At 32.8% G+C, this 13,667-nt stretch overlaps 1 protein-coding gene across 9 annotated transcripts in view; it reads right to left on the bottom strand.

Moving 5' to 3' along the window:
- Positions 1–13,667, bottom strand: part of MIA2 (MIA SH3 domain ER export factor 2) — a 104,732-nt gene that overhangs the window by 13,407 nt on the left and 77,658 nt on the right. For 7 of the 9 annotated variants that reach the window (XM_059914139.1, XM_059914141.1, XM_059914148.1 and 4 more), the window contains 4 exons: positions 13,174–13,241; positions 11,848–11,930; positions 10,066–10,194; positions 6,971–7,129 (listed from right to left, as the gene is read on the bottom strand). In XM_059914139.1, the coding sequence (XP_059770122.1) occupies positions 6,971–7,129; positions 10,066–10,194; positions 11,848–11,930; positions 13,174–13,241 (439 nt within the window). The remainder of the gene's footprint in view (positions 1–6,970; positions 7,130–10,065; positions 10,195–11,847; positions 11,931–13,173; positions 13,242–13,667) is intronic. The other 2 variants (XM_059914142.1, XM_059914143.1) reach the window with 1 other exon arrangement.

Raw genomic sequence — 13,667 nt, 5'->3', positions numbered from 1 at the left:
ATTCATGACCTCAATTCTTTACCCTTCCTTGTATCCTTGTTCTTAAGAGGTAGAATATATATCCTGCCCAATGGTTCCAAATTCTGTCACGTGACTTGCTTTGCCAATCAAATGTTAGCTATTGTGATTCAAAGAGAGGCTTTAAAAAGCACTTTCATGTGTTTGCTTTTCTACTCCTGAACTTCAACAGGATGAGAACCTCACAGAATAAAGTTCCACTTCTTACAGAATGAAACACTGAGCAAGGCAAGTCACACTCATTAAATTTTTGTTGCAGTTCAATATTTATTAAGAATTTATAATGGGCTTGTTATTTCCAGAACATTTTCCTGTTAAAATTCTAATTCTGATTACTTATGATATGTGAATATTAACAACTTATTTATATTATTCATCACGAACTTTTTTTCTGCGATAATTGTAAAGATTTCTATCTAAATTCGTAAGATGAATAAAAATAATCGGAAAACTGTCCCTTAATCTGAATGCTGGTTTATAGGTGTGCTCAAATTGTGAAATAATCATCAGGTTATATGCTTAAAAACACCTGCACTTTACTATATGTGTATTGTATCCAGATAAGACGGGGTTTTTTTAACTTTTGATTTTAAAATAAAGATTCCCAGAGAGCTGCAAAAATAATACAGAAAGTTCCTGCATACCCTTTACCCAGTTTCCCCAAATGTATACATCTTTCACAACTATAGTGCAATATAATAACCAGGAAACTAACATTGGTCCTATGACTAACGTGTATAGTTCTTGCCAATTTATCCCATGTGTAGATTTGTGAAACCACCACCACACTCAAGATACAGAACTATTCCATTACCAAAAAGATCTCTCCATGCTACCCTTTAGTCACATCTACTCTCCTCCCCCTTCCATCCGTAACTCATGGCATCCACTAATCTGTTTTCTAGTTCTATGATTTTGTCATTTCAAGGATGTTATATACATGAAATCATATAACATGTGACCTTCTGAGATTTTTTTTTTAGTCAACATAATGCCCTTGAGATCTATTCAAATTATTGCATGTATCAATAGTTCATTTCTAGTTTGATTCCATCATGGTCAGAGAACACACTATATAATTTCAATTCTTTTAAATTTGTTAAGGTTTGTTTCATGGCACAGGATATGATCAATCTTGGGAAATGTTCCCTTGGGGCTTGAAAAGCATGTCTATTCTGATGATGATTTATGTGATTCATAGTATTTTTGAGGATTTTTTTGGTGGTTGCTCTAGGTATTAACATAACTTATCACTGCTTACTGGTGTCAACATTTACCAATTTGATTAAATTGTAGCTTGACCTAGAACAGGAAGTCTCCCAATAAGAAGTTTTTAAGAACTGAAAAAGGTGTGTTCATCAATTAGGTTTAGAAAAGAATGCTGTAAATAGTCTTTGGTTTTACTAACATTGTATATTACAATACGTTATTTGGTCTACCAACTAGATTGAACATTAACTAACAAATCTCAACATTAACCATTAATACCTAACTAAATTTTCTATTACTCAGATAAACAGATTACACAGATCACTCAGTTCATCTCTCTCACTGTATATAAGGACTGAGGTCCAAAGAGATAAAACAAGTTTCAAAACACATAAAAAGATTAAAAAGAGTGAAGATTAGAAACCAAATTTCTTAATTTCCAGTCCAAATACTTTTTCACCTGAACCATTCTTGCTCTACAACATGCACTCTAAGTTATAAACACATAAAAGAATGTTAAAGGAACATATACATTACACTACAGAATTTTGGAAGAAAAGATGATTAAAACCTATATTGGTCTATTAAAAGATTGATTTGAAGCTAAAAATAGTGAAAATAAAATGTTGATTACTTGAAGAAACTAGATCTATACTGTTAACAAAACCTTTAAGTAATAAAAATATCTGAAATATAATATACAGGAAAGAGACAAGTTAGAGTATATCTTTTTTGACTATATAAGGGAAGAACATTCCCCCCACCCCAAAGTATTTAACAGTGCAAAAACAAATGATTCCTTGGAATTATAGAATCATTTAAAATTATTTCTGCTTACTCATCTTAAGTAAAGAAAAAATTTTTTAATTTCGGCCAAGTACTAACATGTTAAGGGAATATATGAATTTTACAAAGTACGCTTAATAGGACTAAATTACAGAAAATCTGAAACTACGGAATCCACATCCTTCAGAAATTTAGTTATTCTCATTGTCATTATTTTTTAACACAAGTGTTTTAAACTAAAATATTTTAAAATTTAAGAAAAATCTTAAAGACACAATTATTACTGAAAAGCAGGACTCTTCATGAGTCCTGATAATTCAACATAATATAAAATGTAGGTAGGGGGAGATTACTTTAGATTATTGCCATCTCTTGTTTTATGCAAGTCCACATTTTAGAGCTGAGAAAACAGTGACAGGTAAAATGAAAAACTCAAGATTATACAAAAAATTAACATCAGTGTTATGATAAAAACCTACGTCTCCTCCTTCCTTATTCAGTGTTCTAATTTACCAATTAGCTAAGTGTAATACAAAATAAAAGAATCAACTGTTCAGTGACTGTTTAGATGAAATAGGGATGTACTTAGGGCAAACACAGAATATTTTTATAATTTTACTCTAGGTGAAAACAGGGCTAATAGCTAAATACGTTTATCAGCATTGCTCCAGTTCAAGTAGAATCTTAGGAGCCATTTAACCCCACTCATTCGTAAAGTATAGGACAGTCTCTAAAATTCCTTTGCTCTTTCTGTAGAGCTATCCTATTTCATTAAGATTAGCACTGGCACAGGTGCCCCTGTGTTAAACCAAATGGATCAGTTACATTATTTGGAAACGCTCTCTGTCGAATGGATATATATCTCTTCTATGAAGACGTTAATTCAGAAGCTCACGATTTTGAATTTTCAGTTAGACTTTGAAAATAATGGATACCAGGTTCCATTTCTAGCATGGCAGAGTAAGCTCATAACAGACTGACCCTCCTGCATATAATAAGTCCAGACAATTTACAAAAAATAACTACCTGAAGTGTAGTTACTATAGAAGACAGTATCAAAGTTCCTCAAAAAATTAAAAATAGAACTACCATATGATCCAGGAATTCCACTTCTGGGTATTTATCCCCAAAAAAACCAAAAACACTAACTTGAAAAGATATCTGCATCCCCATATTCACTGCAGCATTATTTACAATAGCCAAGACATGGAAACAACCTAAGAATTCATCGATGGATGAATGGGTAAAGAAAATGTATATACACATACAAACAATGGAATATTATTCAGCCATAAAAAAGAAGGAAATCCTGCCATATGTGAAAACATGAATGGACCTCAAGGGCATTACGCTATGTGAAATACAAATCCTGCATGATCACACTTATATGTGGAATCTGAAAAAACAAAAACCAAACTCATAGAGAAAGAGATTAGATTTGTGGTTACTGGAGTTGGGGGGAGAGAGAAGGGAAACTGGATGAAGGGGATCAAAAGGTACAAACCACCAGTTATAAAATAAATAAGTACTAGGGATATAATGTACAACATGATGACTGTAGTTAACACTGCTATATGATACATAGGTAAGTTGTTAAGACAATAAATACTAAGAGTTCCCATCACAAGGGAAAAAAACTTTTTTTTCCTTTTTTTTGGCTGCATCACGGGGCTTGTGGTATCTTAGTTCCCCGACCAGGGATCAAACCCAGGCCCCGGGAGTGAAACCACTGAGTCCTAACCACTGGACTGCCAGGGAATGCCCAAACATTTTTTCTCTTATTTTGTATCTATATGAGATGACGGATGTTACTAAACTTATTATGGTAGGTAATCATTTCACGATGTGTGTAAGGCAACTCATTGTGCGGTACACCTTAAACTTACACAGTGCTGTGTGTCAATTATATATCTCAATAAAACTGGAAAAAATCAAAAAATTTTAAGATAATGAAACAAATACCTGAAGACTCTGGAGCATGAACAAAAGTAGGCAGATTTGGGAAAGGAGTGGGAACTTGAAAGAAGAGACCCATATGGGGTGAGTTTTCCTTTACAGTTTAGCCTGAAGTCAGACCACAGTCAAACTATAGCACAGAGCAGTCAAAACTCATAGAACTTTCTGGCTTGAAAAACCAAAGGACGGGGCTTCCCTGGTGGCGCAGTGGTTGAGAGTCTGCCTGCCAATGCAGGGGACATGGGTTCGAGCCCTGGTCTGGGAAGATCCCACATGTCACGGAGCAACTAGGCCCGTGCACCACAACTACTGAGCCTGTGCGTCTGGAGCTTGTGCTCCGCAACGAGAGGCCTCGACAGTGAGAGGCCCGTGCACCGCGATGAAGAGTGGGCCCCACTCGCCGCAACTAGAGAAAGCCCTCGCACAGAAACGAAGACCCAACACAGCCAAAAATAAAATAAATTAATTAATTAATTAAATAAATTTAAAAAAAAACAAAACTCTACAGCGTGAGTTTTTAAAAAAAAAAAAACAAACAAACCAAAGGACGGAGCTCATGAGAGCCAGAGAAGTGGAACCTAAAATTGTGAGTTTTCTGCCCAAGTCTATTGCTGACCCCTGAACCACACACATGTGAGGCAAACTTAAGCAGTTTTCAGCAAAGGCTAAAAACTGAACTGATATTTGAGCTGCTACCCACCACAGGAGAGAATAAGTCTACAGTTTCACCAACTTAATTGTCTTGTAATACAAAACAAACAACACTCTTCAGAGAAATACAGTAGAATCCAGAACCTCCACAATGTCTATAATATAATCCAAAATTAATTTACAAAGAAACAGAAAAATGTGACCCATTCTTAAGGGAAAATACAATCAATAGAGGCCATCCTCAAGATGACCTTGATGTTAGAATGACCATACAAGGACTTTAAAGCAGATATTGGGGTTTAAAAAATACTTATAATCATTTTTAAAAAGTAAGAAATTTCACCAAAGAAATCAAAACTTTAAAAGAAAAAAAGGAAATTCTAGAATTAAAAAATACAATATCTAAAATAAAATTGTACTGGATGGGCTTAATAGCAGAATGGAAGTGACAGAGGGAAGAGTCACTAAATGTGAAGACAGATCAAAAGAAATTATTCAACCAAAAAAATAAAGGAAAAAAAATTGGAAACAAAATGAAAAGAGACTCAGAGACCTGTGGGACAATATCGAAATGTCTGAAAAATTACAGGTTTCAGGCAGTTTTTAAAGGACATGTAAAATATGTTCCAATTTTATGAATAACAGTCACTACTATTTGAGTTCTAGTCTCAGCTCCTCACCTGGCTGTTTTAACCTAAGATTGTCAGCTAATCTCTTCAGGGACTCAATGCCCTTCTCCATTTAGTAAGGGCACTGAATAGATTAGTGGTTCTTAAATTTAGCTAATCCTCAGAACCTCCTAGGGAGTTTTTTAGAAATAGAGAGCTTACCTCCAGAGTTCATGTTCAGAAGGTGTAATATAAATCAACATTGTAAATTATACTTCAATAAAATTTACCAAAAAAACGGTGTAATGAGGTGAAACCCAGGTATTTGCATTTTTTTTTTTTGAAGTTCCCTAGATTATTTCTGATGATAAGCCAAGTTTGAGAATCACTACACTGGATAATACTTGGGGAGGTAGGCAGAGCATGTGACGGGGACTCCTGGTGCTGACAGCTTGTAAATTCTCAAAAGGAATGTCCTCTACAAAGATATACAGAAATATGATATCCACCAAAACCTTGAAATCAAGTCCCTCAAGAAAGGGGCTGTAGTTTATTAATCTTTATTTTTATCACAGGTAAACTTTAAAATGAAAGTTACTCAAGAAAAAGTCCTTGAAAAAAGGATGTTCTATGCCACCTGTTAACAGATTCTTAAGTTTTTAAGTCACAGCATACATATTTCTAAATATAAAAACAATAAGAAAAAATATTCAGCTTTCTGAGAATTATTTGGGTATTCATTCATTCAACAAATATTTACTGGGCAAGTACTACAGGTCCAGCATTGTTCTAGGTGCTGGAGATACAGCAGTGAACTAAAGTGACACAAATCTCTGTCTTTATGAAGCTGATATTCGAGTGATATCAAACCGAGGAAAGTGATATCAAACCAAAGGAGGTACCACTTCATAGAACATACACACTATCAAAGCAAAGGCTAATTCTTGGAATTAAAGGTTTTTTTATCACAATATTCTTACCTCCAACTCCTCAGGAAGCAATCTGAACTAGTATATTTTTTAAATTGTAACTAATTTATACAAAGCAGGCATAGCTCATTTTACATAACAGTGTCTGTCCCTGAAACACTATGCATAAATAAAAGTTTAGCAAGCTGAATAATTTTAAATACATTCCTTGAGAAAGTAGGGGAGATTTTAGTTCTATCAGGAGAACAGTAGTTATTGCCTTACTTCAGGATGTTCTACTGTGAGTCTTCTGGTAAATATATTTATTTTGGCAATTAATCTAAGATATACTGTTCAAGGTAAAAAGACAATTACAAGAAGGTGAATAGTATAAGTGCATAGAAGTGATGAAGGAATGGGTATACCTAGGTTTATGAATGCATACTAAAAAGGAACTCCCTAAAAGATATAAAACTAAATTCTGGGAAGGGCATGCTTAAGATGATGAGGGGGATTTTTTTCACTTTCCTAATTATACATTTCTCCATTGTTTGGATTTTCTAACATAAATATAAACATGTATCACTTCTATGAGCAACAAAAACAATAAAGACATTCCATGGGGCGGCGGGGGTGCAGAGAGGACAGCCTTCTGTAATGTGAACAATTATCCCTAATTATTCTGTTTGGAAATGTGTGTATTGTTGTTTTCTAACATATACCATGGCTTTTCTTAAGACAGGGCACACATGTTCTCCTCTTTTCTTCCATTCCTGTATGTTGCACATACTGGTTGCCTTTTAAATAAACATATTAACTATACTCTTTCCATACCTGATGGAGGAATCATCATCCTACGATCTTGTTCCCAGGGAGGTGAAAGGGACCCAGTGTCAGAAGGTGCTCTATGAGGATCAATTAACCTATCAGAGCTTGATTCTCCTCTTTCATTGGTAATCTGATGGTCCAGAGGATTCCCTGGGCCTCTTGAGCCTAATTAAAGAAGAAAAATACAACTATGTTTTATCTAAAAAAGTATTATAAGATCCATCATCAAATAAAATCCAGACCTTTTTAAAAAGGAAAAACAATCAGATACCAACAAAGTTTCCCTAAGACACATTAGACTGTAACTCTATCCTACCAAAGCCATTTCTAAGACAAAAAGGCAAAAATAAGTTTGTCATGTACATAAACAAACACTTGCCTATAAAATTCATTTTTAAATGTTATCACCATCATTATTTACACATAAAATCAGTGGTTAAATTGAAAATTATAACCACTAAGTCTGAAAAGTAAGAGTAGAAAGTAAATTGCAAAGTAAGAGATTTCTATACCAGATGTAATAATTATAAAATCAGGTTTTTGTTGCTTAAACTAATATGCCAATAGTCAAAAAGAGCATGATGCCTTTAAAACAGTCATCTTTGAGGCTAATATACCTATTTCAATATTTCTGAAATGACTCGAAGCATTTTTTAGAACAACTCTTTTAGCAATGTACTCAGATTAACTTAAAAGCCACTCAAAAAACTGGATCTTAATGTTGTAACATGACTCTCTACTTCTGCCCCAAAATGATTTTAACCAGTCTGATTACAAACTTTATATCTGTCAAATAAATTTGGCTTTAAATGGCTTCTAACAATTTCTAAATATCAAATTCACCTTCAAAGACAGCTCACAACTCTGAAGGCGTGTCTAAAACAAGAGTTTCAAAAACAACAGCACTGTCGAAATAAACACTTTGAACAAGGTAACACTCATGTGGATAAGAAAAACTGACATGCTAACATTTATAAAGAAGGGGAATCATTTTAAAGTTCCTTTTCTATGACCACAGAAAGAACGGTACCTCAATTAATAACCCATATTCAATTAAAATGAAAAAGACAAATATAAAAAAATTTTTAACATTAAGTAACAAAATAAATTAATACTTCATCTGTCATTGAGGGGGGAATGAGTTCAAAAAACAGCTTTTTTAAAAAAATTGTTTTAATAGAAATCTTTCTAAAATGCTTCCCACATTTCAGTACCTCCTTTAAAAGAAGAGACTAAAACTAATATGACCTTTTCATGGTAACTTGTACAAGTAAGTATAACCATTTTTTTTTAATATGTAGTAATCTTTAAAATTGTCCTATCTACTCTCTTTTGTAGAGTCAGGAGGCCAACTGACTTTTATATCAGAAGGTCAACTTTTCTTTATTCCTTCTAGCATGTTCATCCTTCTAATCAGTTCATTAGAAGAAAAAGGCTGGGAAAGCAGAAAATTAAATCAATGAGAAATGTGTGAGAGTCCATTAGGCTGAGTTTGTCTAGAGTGAAGGACAGATCTTTAAAGGAGACATTCAAAGGCTTTCTCCTGATTGTTTACTTCCAGAGAACAAAGTACAGGCCAAGTGACTACCAGGTGAAAAACTGCAAACATGAAAACGCTAAAGGTTAAGATTTTTCATTCAGTCCAAAAGTTATATACAACTTACTCTAAAAAGAAATTATTTTCCTATACTCAACTTTATTCAAACATATATCTCATCCAAACTTTCAAAAAAAAAATGATAACAAGAGGAAGGAAAAGAAATGTCATTCTTCTTTGGTGGGTCACAGAAACTTTTAATTCAAAACAACTCTTTTTAAGACCTGCTGATAACTTACCTAAAACTTCTGTAGCTTTTCTAATGAATAGTAAAACACACTTGCAAATGCTAACCACACTGTATCTTGAAAGTAATTTAAAAAGAAAGGAAAGTAATTTAAATAGGAGAGGAGAAATCAAAGGTAATTTTTACTGTTATTCCAAATATTCAATTGACTACAAGCAATCCTTGACTTATGTCATTCAACTTCCAGTGATTCACATTTGCAGTTTTGCCAATTATATACCGTTACCTCTAGGGCACTGTTTTTCAGACTGCTGGCTACAACCCATTGTGGTACATGAAATTAACTTAATCTTAACTAGCATGCTTTTTTAATGAAATGGAATAGAAATAAATAGAAGATATCAGAAAGCATCAAAAATAGTAAGGGCAGTGCTATTTCATGGGACTGGTTTCAATTACATTTATGTTGGTGTGTAATATGACGTGATATAAACACAGATTTGGGGCTAAAAACCTAAGACTCTTGACTTTGGAATACATAGGTTTGAATTTTGCTACAAGTCAAGGGAAAATTTTAAAGTAACTTGACAAAGTAAACAAAATATAGTTGAGAGATCAAAAGAGTAAAACTCCAGATATACAGGTAACATCAGGGTAAGTGCTGATGAGGTAAATGCAGAAAGATCAATAGCTAATGCTTGGGCTTGAAGTGGCTCTGGAAATTCTCAAAAACACATAAGAGGGTAACAAAGCAGACAATTTGGGGTCAGTTTCTCAAAGTATTAACAAATGATTTAGGTCTCTTTTAGGTTCCCATCAAAACTCTGCCTTCAAGAGAGCACTTCTGAATTCCTTGTTTTTAGAAAAAAAAAAAAAAAGGCTCTTTCACTTGTTGATTTTCTACCATGAAAAAGATCATGATAATAAGATAAAAAAGATTTTTAAAATTCTATATTCCAATAATGTTTCATTAAAATACAATTTTACGCTAGGTTATATTGTGATTATATTTTATGTATTCTTTATAAAGTGATCTATAGTATAATACAGTTTTTAAGAAGTTAAAATATGATTTTAAAAGATATATATCAAGTCCTTGAACAAAATGTAATCCATTATAACAGTGTTTCTAAGGGAAAAATATATTCAAATTAGATGTCATAGAGCTCCTTTCCAAACAAAAGTAACCCAGAATAAGTGCAAGGAATGCCTGTATTTTGCCAAGGTTTATTTTAAAGATCATTTTAAAGATAAGTTGAGATGAAAATATAAAGTAAGGAAGAAATCTAGAGTAATAAAGATGTTTAAACAATATACCTCTTCCTCCTCCCCCTGGAAGCAAAGGTGAGAGTCTGAGTGGACCCTCCAACAAAGTTGGAGGGGAGAGAAAAGCTCTCATTTCAGGTGAAGGTCGACCCAATGGTGAGGGACCATATGGGGAACGCTCTGGAATAATTAAAACAGCATATTTAAATTCATAGTTTCAATTACCTACACTACAGATTAGAATCCCATTTCAACAATTACCTTCGGGTCATTCTATTGCCAATTTAAGTTTAATCCCTGTCTTAAATACTAACCATGCCTTGGGTTTGGCTGATATGGGATAGAATTAAATATTGAACCCTCTGTTTTTAAAGTCTATCTACCAAACGGACACTTCAGTCAATCAAAACATCATCTTCTTGGTAACTAATACACTTGAATAACCATACAATATTAAGCAAAGGACATCATATTTTAGAGTAATAAGAGGACTTGAGGGGCACGAAGTTTGTTTGGTTTTGTTTTGTTTTTAATGGCAGTATGTTTCCATATATTTAAGCTGGTGAAGGTTGTAACATGGAAGGGCTGGCTCTGTTTAAATCAGGGCCAGATAGGCTGTGTTGAGCCATGAATTACTTGAGAAAAGCTCACATTTTGAAAAGTAGGAATAAAAACCCACAAAATACTCTGAAACATCAGAAATTACTTTTGATTCATCACCAGTGAAAATTCAGTTTACGTAAAATAATTCATTAAATAAATCACTTTTTCTATAAACCATATAACCAAGAGCCTTATCATTTTACAAACTTCACCATTCCCAAATAATGGTTATACTTCCAAAGATCAAAAATCAACAACATCAAAAAACAAACAAACTTAAATGCCACCAAAATAACACTTTTCAAAACATGTTAAATTTTATTATGTAGCTTATATAATATTCAAATATAGTTACAACAAAAGATCAAAGCATTATTTACCCTGAGACGTTTTTGCATTAGATTCAGATAAAAATTCCTTCTGTATAATTCCTCCCACTCCAGATTTTGTTCCTATTTGAAATCCATAACAATATTCTATTTTTTAATGTAGAAATACTTTCATTTTAATGAAACTGGACTCTCAAAAGTGATTTTTATAACTTTTCAACAGTTATTAAAAGGGGAATCTACCTATATAAAAATAAGTTTGTTTTCACTGCCCTAAAAGCTTAATTCCAATTCAACCAAAATTATTTGGAAAAATTTAAACTATTTGGAATAGTATGAGATCATAAAGACGCTAACTCATTAATGAATGGACAGAAATATTAAATACATCTTCCAAAGAACTGTTTCTTTTAGGGATAATTAAAGCAATCAAAACTCAGATTATTAAGGTTTTCTCAACTTTTTAATGAATACTTTTAAATAATTTAAAACCAGCTGTTTTAATTCTTATTTTTATAATTCAAGCAAATTCCAAAGAATAGTTAATATATAAATAGTCACAATGCTATTCCATTTAAGCAATCCTTATTCATTCTCCAAAAAAATAATTAATGAGTACCTTACTATGTACCAAGCACTTTGCTTCTCAAGGAGCTCAAGGTACTAAACATACATTATCTTACCAAATGCCACTGAGCAAAGTAGGCAGCCATTATTTACATTATTGCTAGAGAACAAAACTCAGAAAATTGGGAGAACGTGAGAGAACTCAGATTAGAACCCTAGCTCCAAAATCTAAAATATTTATTAGCAGTGTTAATTCACACTAATATAAACTATATATGCAATATATATATAAATATATGTATTTTAAATGAGGTGTTAAAAAAAAAAAAACTACCTCTGCCAAATGCTGTATTTGGAACATCAAGTGCGTAAGGATCTTTTTCTAAAAGTTCAAATTTAAACTCTGTTTCAGTTAATCTGCAAATAAAGAACAAACATCTCTAAGTTACTCATCCAAGAGAAGCACCCACATTTCAAGAAATTGCCACTATTAAGTACAAGCTACTCTTCACTATCTCAATATCTACATAAGAGAAACAGATCCTTTAAAATCATTCTAACCAAAATACCTTTCCATATCCCCCACTATTTATTTTGGGGTAACAGGTTCCTTTTTGCCTAGTAATAGTGATGTTTTGTTGAGGCTTGGAATTGTTCTGTTTTTTTCTTCAAAAACAGAGTACAAAGAGTACTATATCACAGAATCCAAATTTTAGAAAGATCTTGAAGGGTCCTCCAAGGTCAACCAGTTCAAGTCTATTATTTTACAACTAAGGAAAGTGAAGCTAGCAGTTTAAATGATTTATGCAAAATGAAAGTACCAGGATTAAAACACAGGGCTACCAGCTTTGAGTCCCATATGCTTTCCATTATAATGTTATCCATATGATTCCAATCATAACATACAATTGGAATCTGATTAACTCATCCTACTATTTTACTCCTAAATTTTTTATCTGAAAAATATGACATTTTAAAAGAATCTTATTTCTAGTTCTTGACCATCAGATCTGAGATAAAACATTTAATCATTCAGTTTTCATTTGTGAGTAGAAAAGACAAACAAGAAGACTAAAACTAATACTGGATAATGTTAATAGTACATTCTGTCAAGAAATTATAACACTGTGGGAAGACTTTTACAATCTTCATAGAAAAGCATTTACTCTTCCCTTCGACTGTACACTGTACCCTTTTATCCTCCTATTCATTTTGTTATTATTGTAAAGCAATGCCACCCAATGCAATAAAACCAGGGAAAAAGAGAAATAATAAACATTCTATCCACTTATTCATTAAAAGATGCTAATACTCTGAGAAGTACTATATCAGAGAGATTCATCCTTTCTGTCTCCATCTCTGGTAATCTCCCTCTACCTACACTGGTTTAAAAAAAAAAATTTTTTTTTTTTAAGTTACTTTTTACAAAAGAATCTGTGAAAAGTTACCTTCTGTTAGAGTAACCTCTCCAAGACAAGTGTTTCAAACAAAAATCTAGTAACTCCTAGTAAAACTAATAGATACTTTACCACTAGATATGTTGGGTTCACTGAAAGCTTTCTTGTTCATCCTTATAAAAGTATTAACTAACTACTAAAATGACAACTAAGAATAAAAGTCATAACTAAAGTTTTTAAAGTATTCCCGCTAAGATACTTACTTTTGTCTGCTGTGAGCATTTTCTTTCCTTAAATCATTGAGGTTTCTTTCAGCAGTTCGAGCTGCCAACTTAAGGAAAATAATATATCTTTAAAAACATTTATGAAAACTTAAAATGAAAGATAAGCATATACAAATATCTCAATAATGGCGTACAAATATCACAGTCACTTAAGTAACTAAGTATCCATTTCAGTAAACTCAATGTAAAAAAATTCTAATTCAGAAAATTATTTAAAAAGGGAATGAGTTTCATATAACCAGAAGACATGAGCCTAAGGCTGCAGTTTAATCATGTACTTGCAAGAAATGCTTTTAGCTAGATGTGAAGTAAAGGATTAGCATTATTTGGTGCTGTAACTATGCAAATAAAATGACAAGAGCAATGTAAGAGGACCCAAGCTTAGGAATTGAGACTCAGGATCATTATGCATGGCCGCATTGGCTATGGAACAAAGTAACCATCTCTGGAAAGAAATCACTATAATTCTGTGA

The sequence above is a fragment of the Balaenoptera ricei genome, chromosome 2 (genome assembly GCF_028023285.1).
Source record: "Balaenoptera ricei isolate mBalRic1 chromosome 2, mBalRic1.hap2, whole genome shotgun sequence".
Taxonomy (NCBI): domain Eukaryota; kingdom Metazoa; phylum Chordata; class Mammalia; order Artiodactyla; family Balaenopteridae; genus Balaenoptera; species Balaenoptera ricei.
The sequence above is the reverse complement of the archived record's forward strand: the minus strand, read 5'-3'. Positions and strand labels throughout refer to the sequence as shown.